The 12,474-nt window shown below is 36.2% G+C and overlaps 4 protein-coding genes across 6 annotated transcripts; 1 reads left to right on the plus strand and 3 right to left on the minus strand.

Moving 5' to 3' along the window:
- Positions 1-79: 79 nt before the first annotated feature.
- On the minus strand, positions 80-1,643 carry LOC120006805. Its single transcript, XM_038856895.1, has 2 exons — positions 867-1,643; positions 80-747 (listed from the first exon to the last, which is right to left on the minus strand). The coding sequence occupies exons 1-2, from the start codon at positions 918-920 to the stop codon at positions 385-387; spliced, it is 417 nt and encodes a 138-aa protein (XP_038712823.1). The 5' UTR covers positions 921-1,643; the 3' UTR covers positions 80-384.
- Positions 1,644-1,774: 131 nt separating this feature from the next.
- LOC120006803 (TVP38/TMEM64 family membrane protein slr0305-like) lies at positions 1,775-5,637 on the minus strand. 3 transcript variants are annotated; one of them, XM_038856891.1, is made up of 7 exons: positions 5,026-5,637; positions 4,074-4,126; positions 3,786-3,878; positions 3,470-3,693; positions 2,889-2,955; positions 2,386-2,496; positions 1,775-1,993 (listed from the first exon to the last, which is right to left on the minus strand). In XM_038856891.1, the coding sequence occupies exons 1-7, from the start codon at positions 5,468-5,470 to the stop codon at positions 1,970-1,972; spliced, it is 1,017 nt and encodes a 338-aa protein (XP_038712819.1). In that variant the 5' UTR covers positions 5,471-5,637; the 3' UTR covers positions 1,775-1,969. The 3 variants fall into 3 exon arrangements, with proteins under 3 accessions (XP_038712819.1, XP_038712821.1, XP_038712820.1); XM_038856893.1 differs by lacking the exon at positions 3,786-3,878 and having other exon boundaries at positions 5,143-5,637; XM_038856892.1 differs by lacking the exon at positions 3,786-3,878.
- Positions 5,638-5,756: 119 nt separating this feature from the next.
- On the minus strand, positions 5,757-8,391 carry LOC120006804. Its single transcript, XM_038856894.1, has 4 exons — positions 8,245-8,391; positions 8,105-8,158; positions 7,891-7,942; positions 5,757-6,224 (listed from the first exon to the last, which is right to left on the minus strand). The coding sequence occupies exons 1-4, from the start codon at positions 8,334-8,336 to the stop codon at positions 6,000-6,002; spliced, it is 423 nt and encodes a 140-aa protein (XP_038712822.1). The 5' UTR covers positions 8,337-8,391; the 3' UTR covers positions 5,757-5,999.
- Positions 8,392-9,692: 1,301 nt separating this feature from the next.
- LOC120007989 (probable protein phosphatase 2C 77) lies at positions 9,693-12,331 on the plus strand. The gene is made up of 5 exons (XM_038858485.1): positions 9,693-10,263; positions 10,355-10,522; positions 10,914-11,084; positions 11,174-11,353; positions 12,013-12,331. The coding sequence occupies exons 1-5, from the start codon at positions 9,808-9,810 to the stop codon at positions 12,157-12,159; spliced, it is 1,122 nt and encodes a 373-aa protein (XP_038714413.1). The 5' UTR covers positions 9,693-9,807; the 3' UTR covers positions 12,160-12,331.
- Positions 12,332-12,474: the final 143 nt, after the last annotated feature.

A 12,474-nucleotide genomic window follows, 5' to 3' on the forward strand; every position in this document is an offset into this window, starting at 1 on the left:
AGCATGCTTAATTTGACGAGGAAAATTGTTTAAAACTAATTAAGACAAATCTCTATTTGCATGGCTAAGCATATAATTCAATGCCTATAATCTAATTTTTGTTGTATATATAAGGAAATCATTAATACCAAAAGCTCAATTTTCAAAAGTTACATGGAATCTCCTGGATCTCTCACTCTTTCCCTCTGGTCCAACGCTTGTCAGCTCTATTCCTTCTCCTATTGGGAGACAAACATACCCAACTGATTCTTTCTTGGCCTTCAAAACATGACTAAATGAAACCCCACTTTTCCTATACCCTATATATTGTGCTCTACTACAATACACCCTCTTGGGTTGACATTAACAACCTTAAACAACTCCAAGTGATGCTCATACTTGCAATCAATGACTGCAAAATCTGTCTTTGCAGCCCTCATGCATCAACCCTTCAAATGGGTCTTTGTAAAAAAAATGAATCACATCTTCAAGACCAAGATCTATGAGCTTGTGTTTGCTTTCATCAATGTTAAGGCCTTCATTGTGGTTGCTAACAAGGAAACAGAGAAATTGAGCTCCTGTTTGCTTTGCAGCCACAGCCAGGGCTATTGTGATTGGGGTAATGCCTTGTGTTGTGATTTCCACCATTGATTTTGCTCTCTTTCCTGCTGCCAAAGCTGATATGAACTCCATGCATTTGGGCTCAATGACTACTCTTTTGCTTCCCAATGACAAATCTTGATCATCATCATCATCATGTAACTTACACTGCATATTAATGGAAAATGTTGATACAATCAATTAGTACAAAACACATCCAAATGGCATATATATGCACAAACTTTTTTATATGAGAAAGAGAGGAATGAAGGTATTTTAGTATTTACCAATTGAAGAGTTTGCAAATAAGCTTTCATGGCATCTTGAGGAGACCACTCCATTAAAGAAGAAGCTAGCTAGAAATGGAAATATATATATATGAAAGTGCCGAAGAGAATATTTTATGAGTTATCCAAAGCAGGAGGAGTAAGGAGTTGGTGTTCTCATAACGAGCTAGATGGGCATATATATATATTTATAGCATCTGGTTGGTGATGTTGATGTTGTGGAGTCGCAATTTGTTTGATTATTTTGAGCACCAACTCATTTATTGGTGTTGTTTAGTGTGATGACAAGTGGCCATGCATGGATGTTCAAAGGTGAAGTCGTGGCAGATTTTTGAGCACTTTCATGTGTTTTGTTTCTGCAGCAAGACAAGACAACTTAGACAAGAGACTTCAAAATATATACCATTTGATTCTTTCTAGGTCATTAACCATTTGTCAAAATGCCACCTACTCTTCACCATGTGACAAAGATATACAGCTATTTGTTTGTGCACTTTCTAATTTATATTTACTCGAATTTGTAGGTCTTAAATAAATCTTGTTTATTTGAAAATATCAAATTCAACTAAACTCAAAATCTGATAATTAAGTCCTTAAATGGAGACAAAATTAACGCTCAAATTCCTAATGTCCCACCTGGCAGCTGTTGCCATGAGGTGTGTTGTCACGTCTTAATCTCAACGACTTGCATACGTGTAGAAAATCCTCAAAAACCTGTAATAGTATTAGTAATAGTCCTTCCGTATGGGATTGGTATATGTACGTGGTACATGCAACTACTCCACTAAACTTACATAGCTTTCTTGGTAATCCAAGACAAGGAGAAGCTTTTTTTTCCTTTCTTTTTTGTCAGTTTCAGATGTTCAATCATTCATAGAATGAGAGCAAAATTGACTAGACAGTCCTCCACAAGATGATAGATGATACACATACCACTCGTAAAAGAAAATTCAGTATAGAATAAAAAATGGAAAATTTCTTTTTTGATTTAAATGTTAATCTTATACATTTAAATTTACATGCTAGTAACGTGCCTCCTGTCAGTTTACAACTTCATACTGTATTTTCAAGCTCAAGGTGGGTAAGAACCACCACTTCAGTGGCTATTCCATGTCTTTTACAGCTTCCTGCAGTGGAGAAAGGAACTTTGTCAACACAGGAGAATGATTTTCTTTTTTAAATTGATCGTTAGTTTTACCAAATGAATGTGAATATATATGATTCTTCTCTTTTTCTTTTTTTTCCAGTAAAGGGCTTGCTAACTTTTGATAAGAAAAGGATTTGGAGGAGGAAACTGGCGGAAGAGGAGATTAATAACTTTATTCACTTCGACTCTTCTTTCTTCTTTCTTCCTTCTTAATGAGGAGTATTATTCACTTCTATTCTCGTTGTGGCTTTATACAGTTATACATCATATTGAATTAAAATCGCTTTGTTAATTCTACTCTCCAATCGAAATTACTCTATGGAAAATGATACCCTTTTGGAACAAAGAAAATGCTAACAACCATGGCATTACCTTTGCAAGTCGAGTCACATAAGCCGCAGCCAGTGCTGTGGCTAACAGTCCCAGTCCCACCGTCAACAGCTGACCATTACCTCCAGGCAAACCGACATCAGATTCTTCTTGCTTAGGAAAGAAAAGAGAAAAGAATCAGTCAATAAGATAGAATCATTGTCATCATTTAGCCTCTAACTCACTAATTTGCAGTCTGATACACGAATCCAAAGCAAAAATTATGTGAAGTCCACAGGGATTCATCGTTATTGTAGATGATGCATGCTTCTATTAGACACGCAGGGAACTTATGGGGACCAGCAACAAATTTCCATTAAGTTTTTTTTTTTTTTATAAGGACTTCATTCAAAGCTTAGTGATGGAAAATTACAACTACATTTGCGCTAAAAGAAAATGAAGGAAAAAGAGTTGAATCACTTTAAAAGAAACAACCACGTTTATAATTTACAAATAAAAGTAATATGAAACAAAATGAAATAATAGGATGACACTAATAAACTCACAATAATTGCTCGCCCAAATGCTCCGGCACTCACATAAGCCCACGTTCCTGGAAGCATCCCCAACCAACTGCATGATAATCAAATTTCGAATATGAATCAAAACATGGAAACCATTTCGCATCATATGTTTTTATTCCTCCTTCACAAAAAAAGAAAGAATAAGTTATAATACGAGCTAACCTCACAGGCAACTCCCTTAAATGATAGATTATCAATTCAGTCAGTCACTAAAATATTAACTTTTTACGACTTTTTTTTATTACAAACATGATTCAAAATGCAGACACTTTGTTATAAAAGTGCTTATAAGCTACAGAAAGGCTATTTTTCATTGAAATCCAAACAAAATTTTAACAAGTGGAACCAACTTAACAAATAATTAAACTACAGAGTTCCAATTTGGTACTACAAAAATTTGAGCCACTTGAAACACAGGTTGACAAGTTATGATCAGAAACACAATTGTTGCTTAATAAGAATATCATAGAATTCCATTGAATAGCAAACAGAACTAAAACACTTTTACCCTAACCGATATTTAATATAATACAAGAAGTTTAATAATATAAGCAAGAACGTACCTTCCCAAGACGTAAGGTACAAACTTTACAGATGTTAATCCATATAAATAATTGCCCAAAGAAAATGGAAGCAAAGGACTCAAACGAAGGAGAGTGACAACTCTGAACCCATTTTCTCCAATTGCCTTGTCAATTGCAAGGAACTTTTTGTTTCCTTCGACTAGTTTGAGAATACGCTCACGAGCAAAATATCTAGCAATTAAAAAGGCAATGCTTGCTGCCACCTAGAAAGGGTATAAAGAATATTAGAAATCAAGTCACACATGCAGTCAGAATTTAGTCTGAAACTCACAATTCACTATAAAGTCCTACTAACCGTCCCACCAATCGAGACTACGATGGTCCCAATAAGGGAGCCAAAAAGAAGACCAGCTGACATTGTCAACGGAATAGCTGGAATTGCAAGGACCTAGCAAACATGCATCATTCATAATCAATTTTCAGCAAGTTTGAAGAACAAAAATGATCTAAAAAAATCTGGAAAAGAAAAATTCTTCAATGAAACATATATAAGCACCGGTATTGCTACATAACATCATTTTGAGGGAAAAAGAAAATACAGAAATTCAAAGTGTCTCAACTCAAAAGAGCATCAAACACTTACCTCCAATCCTGCATAAACTGCTACAAATAAGGCATATCCAGCAGGGCCATAACCTATGCACAGAATGAGCAATTTTCTTGAAGATTAAGAAGCATATTCCATTTACAAGAAAAGAAAGCAGAAGCACTAATATGGTACTAAACGATATCATTGTTCAAAAAAGCATGTTGCAAAGTGCTAAGAGGGGGCAAAAAAACAAATGGGAAAATGCATGCTATCAGAAGCCAGGAAAAGTTTAAACTTTTCTGCAAGGAGAAAATCCAGCAATGAAGCACGCACTTTATATTTTCGAATCCACATTCACATATAATCCATATAATTTCATGGGTTTTCTCTGGCATCTGACAGGGAAAAAGAGAAACAGAGACAGAAAAGCAGGAGGAGGACCTTGTCTGAAATGCAAAATATCCCAACAGTGGCACTAGGAAATCCCTTGAACAAAGGAATGATTAAAGTTCAACAATTGTCTACAATCTCTATAGCCTATGCTCTGGAATCCAAACAAAGTATGAAAAATCTAAGACTTAGCACAGCAATATAATACCCCAATTTGAGTAACTAATCGACCTCCAACCCAGTCCAGTTTACATAAAGCATTGAGCTTCATTTTCAATGGGAATGATAACTGTCTTTCTATTTCATTATGACACTTCAACCACACCAACTTCATTGCTCCTATCGACTCTAGTGAAGAAATGGAGTAGTCTGGCTCTTTTTTGGCAAACTCTGAACCCATAAATTAACCCAATCAATCATGGAAGGGTAACAATGTATATGAACACTAGATAGTTCCTTAATTCACAAAACAAATACTCACACTAGATAGTTCCTTAATTCACAAGGAACAAATTTTCTAGCACTAACCAGAAAATTAGAGCACTCGTCTCACTCACATTCAACAAAATCCCATCAAATCCTAGCAGCAATCACAAAATAAAATCCGAAAAATCACCTTCGATGAATTCCGAGAACTGGTTTAAGAATGCATTGATCTGGTCCTTGTAGACAAAGCCAACAGTGCCAAATCCACCGACAACGCCCACAAGCAACACTCCAGCCAAAAGGATACCTTTGAAAGCAGTTTCTCCTTCGAATCTGCCTTCACCATCACCATCTCCCTTAGCCTGATCAACACTGGCATCATCGTTGTCATCGTTTCCCTTTGGATTCAAGAACCCCTTCAAGCTCTGTGGGGCACTGCTCTTCTGGAGATTCCTCTGTTGCTTCTTCGTTTGCTTGAGAGAAGAGCATGGCTTGAGGAAGTGAAAGCGCTTGTTTGTTGTGGGTCTGAAGCTGTAGAGCGATGAGTTGCAATAACAAGAGGAAGAAGAAGGTGATGATGACGAGGACGAAGATGGAAGAGAGAAGATGAAATTGGAGTTGAGAAGGGTGCGCATTTTAAGCAGGGAGACGGGTGTAGGACAAGAGAGGGAGAGGCACCACCGGTGGAAGTGCTTCTACCACTGCCTACAGAACCCGTTGTGGACGATTTGGCCATCTACAGAGCGGCGTTCACTCGCACTGAGTATTTGACATTTCTAAGGCTTTTCGGTGGTTAAGATTTCGCTTCGGTGTCTCATTTTTTCATGACCAATGGATAATAGATTAAAATAAAACAAAATAATAAAAATGATTATTTTATTTGCTTGATTTTTCTGGAAAATCAAATAGATTCAAGAATCAAGATACAAACGTAAAATGTTCTTCACTTCTGCAATATCAGCATAAGAAATGCAAAAGTAAATCAGCAAAATTGAGTCCCCAGAACTGGGTTCGGGTTCTTTGTGCGCCTAAAAATCACCTGGAAGTAAGAACATTTGATAATTGATACTATCTTAATGTTACATAGCAAGCAAATTTGGTGAATAATGTGTTTGTTGTTTAATGCCTAAAATCAACTAGGAGTTTGCGCCCAAAATCAGCATATCAGGGCACTTGAGATTCTCCACTTTCCAAATGTGGCTGCGCAGGGAAACTGGTAGAAGCATGTGATGAGGAATTTTCCTCGCCAACAAACATATTGACTTCTGGTTTCCGAATGGAAGACATTATTTTGTGAAGCTGATCATTAAGGCTGGCATGTAGCACCTGAGGGGAGAGGAGGTCTGGCTTCTCAAAAACTTTCACAGCAGAACTGGCCGCTAGGTTGATCTGCAGCAAAATGCAGGGAAAACATGGGTTACGAGTAAATGTAAATTTTTTTGCTATGGAAAAGTATGTTTAAAATGCATGAAACAAGCACAATATGTATCAATGAGAGATTATGACAAACAATGAATGTGTTCTTCTCAATTTTATTTTGCATGATTATCTGAGAATCATTTCCCAGACGAGTATTTTTTCCAAATTGAGAGTTAACCTCAACTAGCTGTGAGTATTCAACTGCTATAATAAAATCTATCTAATGAAGGTAAGCCTATCGGACATGTTAGAGATATTAGATACTTTGTTGTATTAGTCTTGAGGGTAGTTTAGTGTTTGTCTTACCCTCCTCTCTATATCTGCTTGTAACCCTAACTCTTGTATTCATTCTATTCAATACAATCTCTTCTTCACCTTACCAGTACTACATAATGTTCTGTGCGTGATTTTTCTACTTTCTCCTTCTTTTTGTTCTCCTAACAAGACCCAGGAAAAAAGTGCAGAAACGACAGCACCAATTTACATAACTGATTCCTAAACTTCTCAAGGACAATTTGGAAGGTGATTTTTCTACTTTCTCCTCCTTTGTCTTCTCCCAACAAGACTGGAAAAAAGGCAAGAAACTACAGCACGGATTTATAAAACTGATTCCTAAATGCCTCAAGGAGAATTTGAAAGATGATTCATCCAATGTATGACAACTTACTTTCACTTAGTAATATCTTCTCCTCTTGCCGGTTTCCACTCCTCACTTATCTCAATATAACACATCTACGAAAAGAACAAAACGAAATTCCAGAGATATGGATGTAGGTCAATCTAGTGATTTTGAGAAGACAGCTCCATTTCAGAGTAGATAGAAAGTAATACGCTTGACCGAAAGCAAATCAAACTCTCTGATCTTTTTCCCCTCCGTTCCAATATTAAGAGAATATGTGCTATCATTATGTTGAAATTTTTTAAGATTCCTGAAAATTGACTCCCTCTCCATATGCCTTTCTGGCTTTCCCCACACAATCCCACACATGAAAATCTTGCAAGTCTATACTTCGTATTAAACTTCCTTAAACATACACTGCAGAGTTCTTCCTACGATAATCACTTCTGTGTAATTTGATTCCAAAAATCCTCAGCCTACAGCATTTTAGTTTTGAACAAATACAACATGGTACAAATAAAAAAAGTCCAAATGCTATCAATCTAACCAATTACCGTCACATATCCATTGTTATCCAGCCGATGAAAGCAAAAATATCCATGGTAGAAAGTTCATGTATCTTGCAGAATACTTAGAAAGTTAGAATTACAACTACTTTTTAGCATTCTAAAGGAAACCATCCACTTGACAGTAACATCTATCTTTTCCGAGTCTTTATCCTAAAAGTTGGGGTCGTCAAAAAAATCCTACTAATACCCAAAGTGTTTCATGATCAAACCAAAGTCACACTACCAATGATCAATCAATTGAAGTTTCAATGCATATCAAAGAAAATATTCAATACAGATCAGATCACTACAAGAATCAACATTAGACAGTCACTTCCATTGAACTAATGCGTCAATCCATCAAAATAATTCTCACTTAAATCACACTACATAAAATCATAGTTGAATCAAACTAGGACAACAAAATTAATCACCCTTATAATTAAAAAAAAAATAAAAATAGTCATACCGACTGTGAAGCTGTCTTCAAGAAAGCCTTAGCTAGAGGCAATATGCAAAACCTTTAAGGGCCAACATCAAAAGAAAAAAAAAAGAATTAGAACCAAGGAATTAGAATTTTAGCAGATTAACAAATTAGCAATAGTCAATACTTGGTCGCGTCTTTCCTTTCGCTTGTCAGCAATCAAACAGAGGGCTCTACGATGAAAACTTAAAAGACTTACATTCCGCGGCCGCCTGCAAGAGCTTCCTCTGCTGGGTCTTTCCATTCATCAAACCTACACATCAATAAGCTAATTCTAGTACACCGACATACCTAACATATAAAAACAGAGACAGCCAGAAAGAGAGAAATAGAGATTACACCCAACCGTAACGACGATCGAATACGAGGCGCTTGGGAGGTCGTTCGGAGATTTGAGAGCTTTTTCTTCTCGTGTTCGTCGATGATTCCATTTCCCACACTGATAGGAGAATGACTGCAAAAACAAGAGGATAAAGTATATCGTTTTCTTTCTTTTATTTTATTACGATGACGGGCCGGGTAGCCCAAGAAAGCTATAAACCATTGGCCCAGATCAGGACTGAGAAGGTGTACTTTTTTTATAAAAGAAAAAAAAGTTGTACATGATTAATTATTTAATATCCATGGTTTGATTGGCACAACTTGAAGAATAAGTAATCAATTTAGAACAATTGAAGATTCCGTGACCAAATTAGAACACTGATAATTTTTCGATGGTCATCTTTTAGTGGTCAATAGTTGTATTAATCCTTTTTTTTATGGTAAGTACAAGAGCAGGAGATTAAAAAAAGAGGAAAACTTTAGGAGGGAGGCTCCCAAGTATCAAGACTATATCCAACATCGAATTAATGTAACCCAATCGAGTATTATATAAACAAAGTCTTAATAACACCTCTCCCACAAGTGAATCATTTTTTGGGACTAAGAATCATTGGCAACAATCCATGAATAACAAATTCATGCAGACTTGTATTTCAGAACTGATAATATCATTTATGTGTTTGGGTTTGGATTTCCTACTAGTCTCAAAGCAAAGTCTCAGTCCATTTGGACGTGGACTCTATCTGTCAAATTGTTGGGTCTGGCATAATCCAACCTACAAGTGTGGGGTAGTGTTAAGACTACATCTCACACGAGTTAACATAACCCAACCGAGTGGTATATAAGTAAAGTCCTAGAAACTAACGCATTTTTTCAGTTTAAGTACCATAAACAACAGCCCAGAAGAACAAATATGTACAGGTTTGTAACACAGAGCGAACAAATATAAATATTGATGTGTTTGGGCTTGGATTTCCAACACCATCCCATATGTGTTAGACTTGTTAAAACCTTAATCAATTGCGTTGAAAACTCCCTTATAAAAAAACATTGCATTGAAATTCCCTATATATTCCTATAGATATACAAGCCACAATATGTTCCCATCAATTAATCTAAAACCTTTTACGAGCAGTTGATTCAGTCATCCAATGGGCATTAGTGTACTAACTTATAATGAGTAACAATGGACTCTGTCGTTCTAAAAAATCTTAAAATTAAAACTTGTAACGACCCAACAATGGTTTCCTAGCCATTAGATTAGAATGAGTCAACAGGCACATTTGAGCAAAACCTTCCAAACTACAATAGAACAAATTAAAGAGGGCTATGACCATTTCTTTGGCTTTGAAATTGTCAACAAATTAATATATATATATATATATATATATGATAATACTTGTTCTGTAATTGGAAGCTTCTCCTTTGACCAAACTTAAATCAACAAGAAGTTAACCAAATCAATGTTCATTTCGTGACCTCGCTCTTTTAAGTACTAGTAGTATTGTTGTGTTCCACGATTCACACTTCTCTTGTTTCTCTCTTCTCAGGCGCAGATTATTGTCAAAGACTATAGTCGTTATGGAGGATTTTCTATGGGGTTTCTCTATTGTATCTATTGTTTACGTTCTTCGAAGGCTAAGGAAGGCCATGTCCAAGCCTCCTCTCTCATGGGTTGGCCAGTTTTTGATTGATCAACCGGGAGAGAAGGCTACTTCAGCATCCTCCGAGAGTGTCATATTTTCTCGGGAAAATGATCAATTACCAAAGGGTTTGCCTAATTTTGATGTTTTGATAAACCAGGGATCGAATGATGACAAGGCGACGTTAATCAAGTCTAGGAAAAGGCCTGCGAGGTTGGTTTTGCCAGAAACACGTCCGGAGTTGGACTTTGGTGGCATGAACAATAGGGAATTGGAGAGTAGAGAAATTGAGGTTGAAGGGAGAGATTTCTGTTTGGCTAGTAAGAAAGGGAGGAGAGATGTCATGGAAGATGGTTATAGTGCCATTGTTGACATATCTGGAAATCCTAAACAGGTTACTTTGAGTTTCAATATATTTTGTTTAATTATTTGTTCATTTTGGATTCTTGATAATTACATATAACGAATCAGAGATGTCTTAACAGGCATTTTTTGCTGTGATTGATGGGCATGGAGGTTGTGCTGCAGTAGATTATGTTTCAGAAAATCTTGGAAAGAACATCCTAAAAGCCCTAGAAAATGTGGGGGAGGAAGATGTCAATGAGGCTATTAGAGGAGGTTACTTGGTCACAGACAGCGAGTTCCTTAGCAAGGTAAAACCATTAATATATACTACTGCAATTGCACATTTGAAATGAATTAAACTTGGAATGTATATGCTAGCTAGATGTCATTAATTAACAAACAAATTAATACATAGGCCCATGACTTTATCTTCCTAGGCCCATCACCATCCCATACTAGTTATTTTGAGTTCAAGAAAATCGATTGTTACTAGTTTGAATGTTTGGTCTATTATATCATGTGTCTCACATCTTTTCCTAGACAATAGACTTAGCCTCATCGTCACTCAATAGCTCGCCTAGCATCATCAAGTTTGACACTGCAAAGACTTGTGACCCCACCCACTTGGGCTGGTCAGATGTAATAGATTTATTCTATGTAATACTTTTGGTTTGTTCATTTCGGGAATTTGTGTTACAGGGAGTAGGCAGTGGAGCTTGTGCAGCTAGTGTGTTCTTGAGGAATGGAGAGTTGAATGTAGCCAACCTGGGTGATTGTAGAGTAGTTTTGAGTAGGAAAGGAGTGGCTCATACACTGACAAATGATCATAGTCTTCGTAGGGAAGATGAACGTCTCCGGATCGACAACTCTGTAAGCCAATTTCTTTTAGAAAATATGTTAACAAAAACAACAAGTCTTGTATAATTAATGTGAGTATGATAATAATGTTACACTTGCAGGGTGGTTTTGTGTGTTGTCGCAACGGTGTGTGGAGAATTCAAGGATCACTGGCTGTTTCAAGGGCAATAGGAGACCAACATTTGAAGGAGTGGGTCATCTCTGAACCAGATATTATCAATTTTCCATTATCTTCGGACTGTGAGTTCTTGATAATGGCTTCTGATGGCCTCTGGGATAAGGTACGTCCTACGAACCCAGATATTGCAAATCAACACATTGCACACAAAAACTAACTAATGATCATCATGGTGACCTTGATCTGATTTGGCCCGGGCCATTTCACAAAATAAGACCGTATGTTTTGACCCAACTTATCCCCAAAGTTTCACTATCTTTCATTTATTTTCACTTCCAATAATAAAACATTTGAAGATATAATTAAAATCATATCTTAACATTAAACTTTGTGATAGGGTGATGTCCAAACCATAGAAATAACCCCCACTTAATAAAAATGAATTTGATCCATCTCTCATGATGATGGTTGGGTTAGTTAATGATAAACTCTTCAAAGAATTCAAGTTCGAATCGCCACGTACGCTATTACATATTAGAGCAATGCATGCTACATACTCTGAAAATTAAATTTTTAACCTCAAATTCATGTAGTACGTGGGATAGTAATATTATGAACATAGGTGTAAAACCCCAAAACATCCAACACTTCGAATAGATGAGGTTTAAAATGAGCGTGTTATAGAAGAAGAATATGTATTTTTATGAGAGGCGCATCATGTATATTTTGGCATAAGTTATGATACCATATTCATGTATGTTTTAACGTGTAATATATATAGCTGACGTGATTAATTTATTTTGTGAATGAGTTGATGATTAGGTAAGTGAGCAGGAGGCAGTTGATGTGGTATTAGGAGACGATAAAAATTCAGTTGAGTCGTGCAAAAAACTTGTAGAAATATCTTGTAGCAGAGGCAACATGGATGACATTACTGTGATGGTGATCAACCTTCGAAATCTTATATGACATTAATTAACAGATGGATCAATGTTGTAATTGTTATGGCTATTTAGAGTCAACGGCTAGCCTTTCATTGGAGACAGTTTTTGTAAAGCAAACTTGAATAATTAAGCTGATAGAATATATATATATAGAAATGGAAGTTGAAGTTGAAGAAGAATTTGGTTTGAATTATTTTGTTATATGGAAAATTATTGTATCTTATTATCCGTTTCTGTATTGGCAGATAAGTATGCATGGTTATGGTAGCTCAACTTATTTGGCGACTGCATGTGTATGTCATTAAATTCTCATTGAATGAGTTGCATGAGATAGACGTAA

This window comes from Tripterygium wilfordii, chromosome 10, assembly GCF_013401445.1.
Source record: "Tripterygium wilfordii isolate XIE 37 chromosome 10, ASM1340144v1, whole genome shotgun sequence".
Classification (NCBI taxonomy): domain Eukaryota; kingdom Viridiplantae; phylum Streptophyta; class Magnoliopsida; order Celastrales; family Celastraceae; genus Tripterygium; species Tripterygium wilfordii.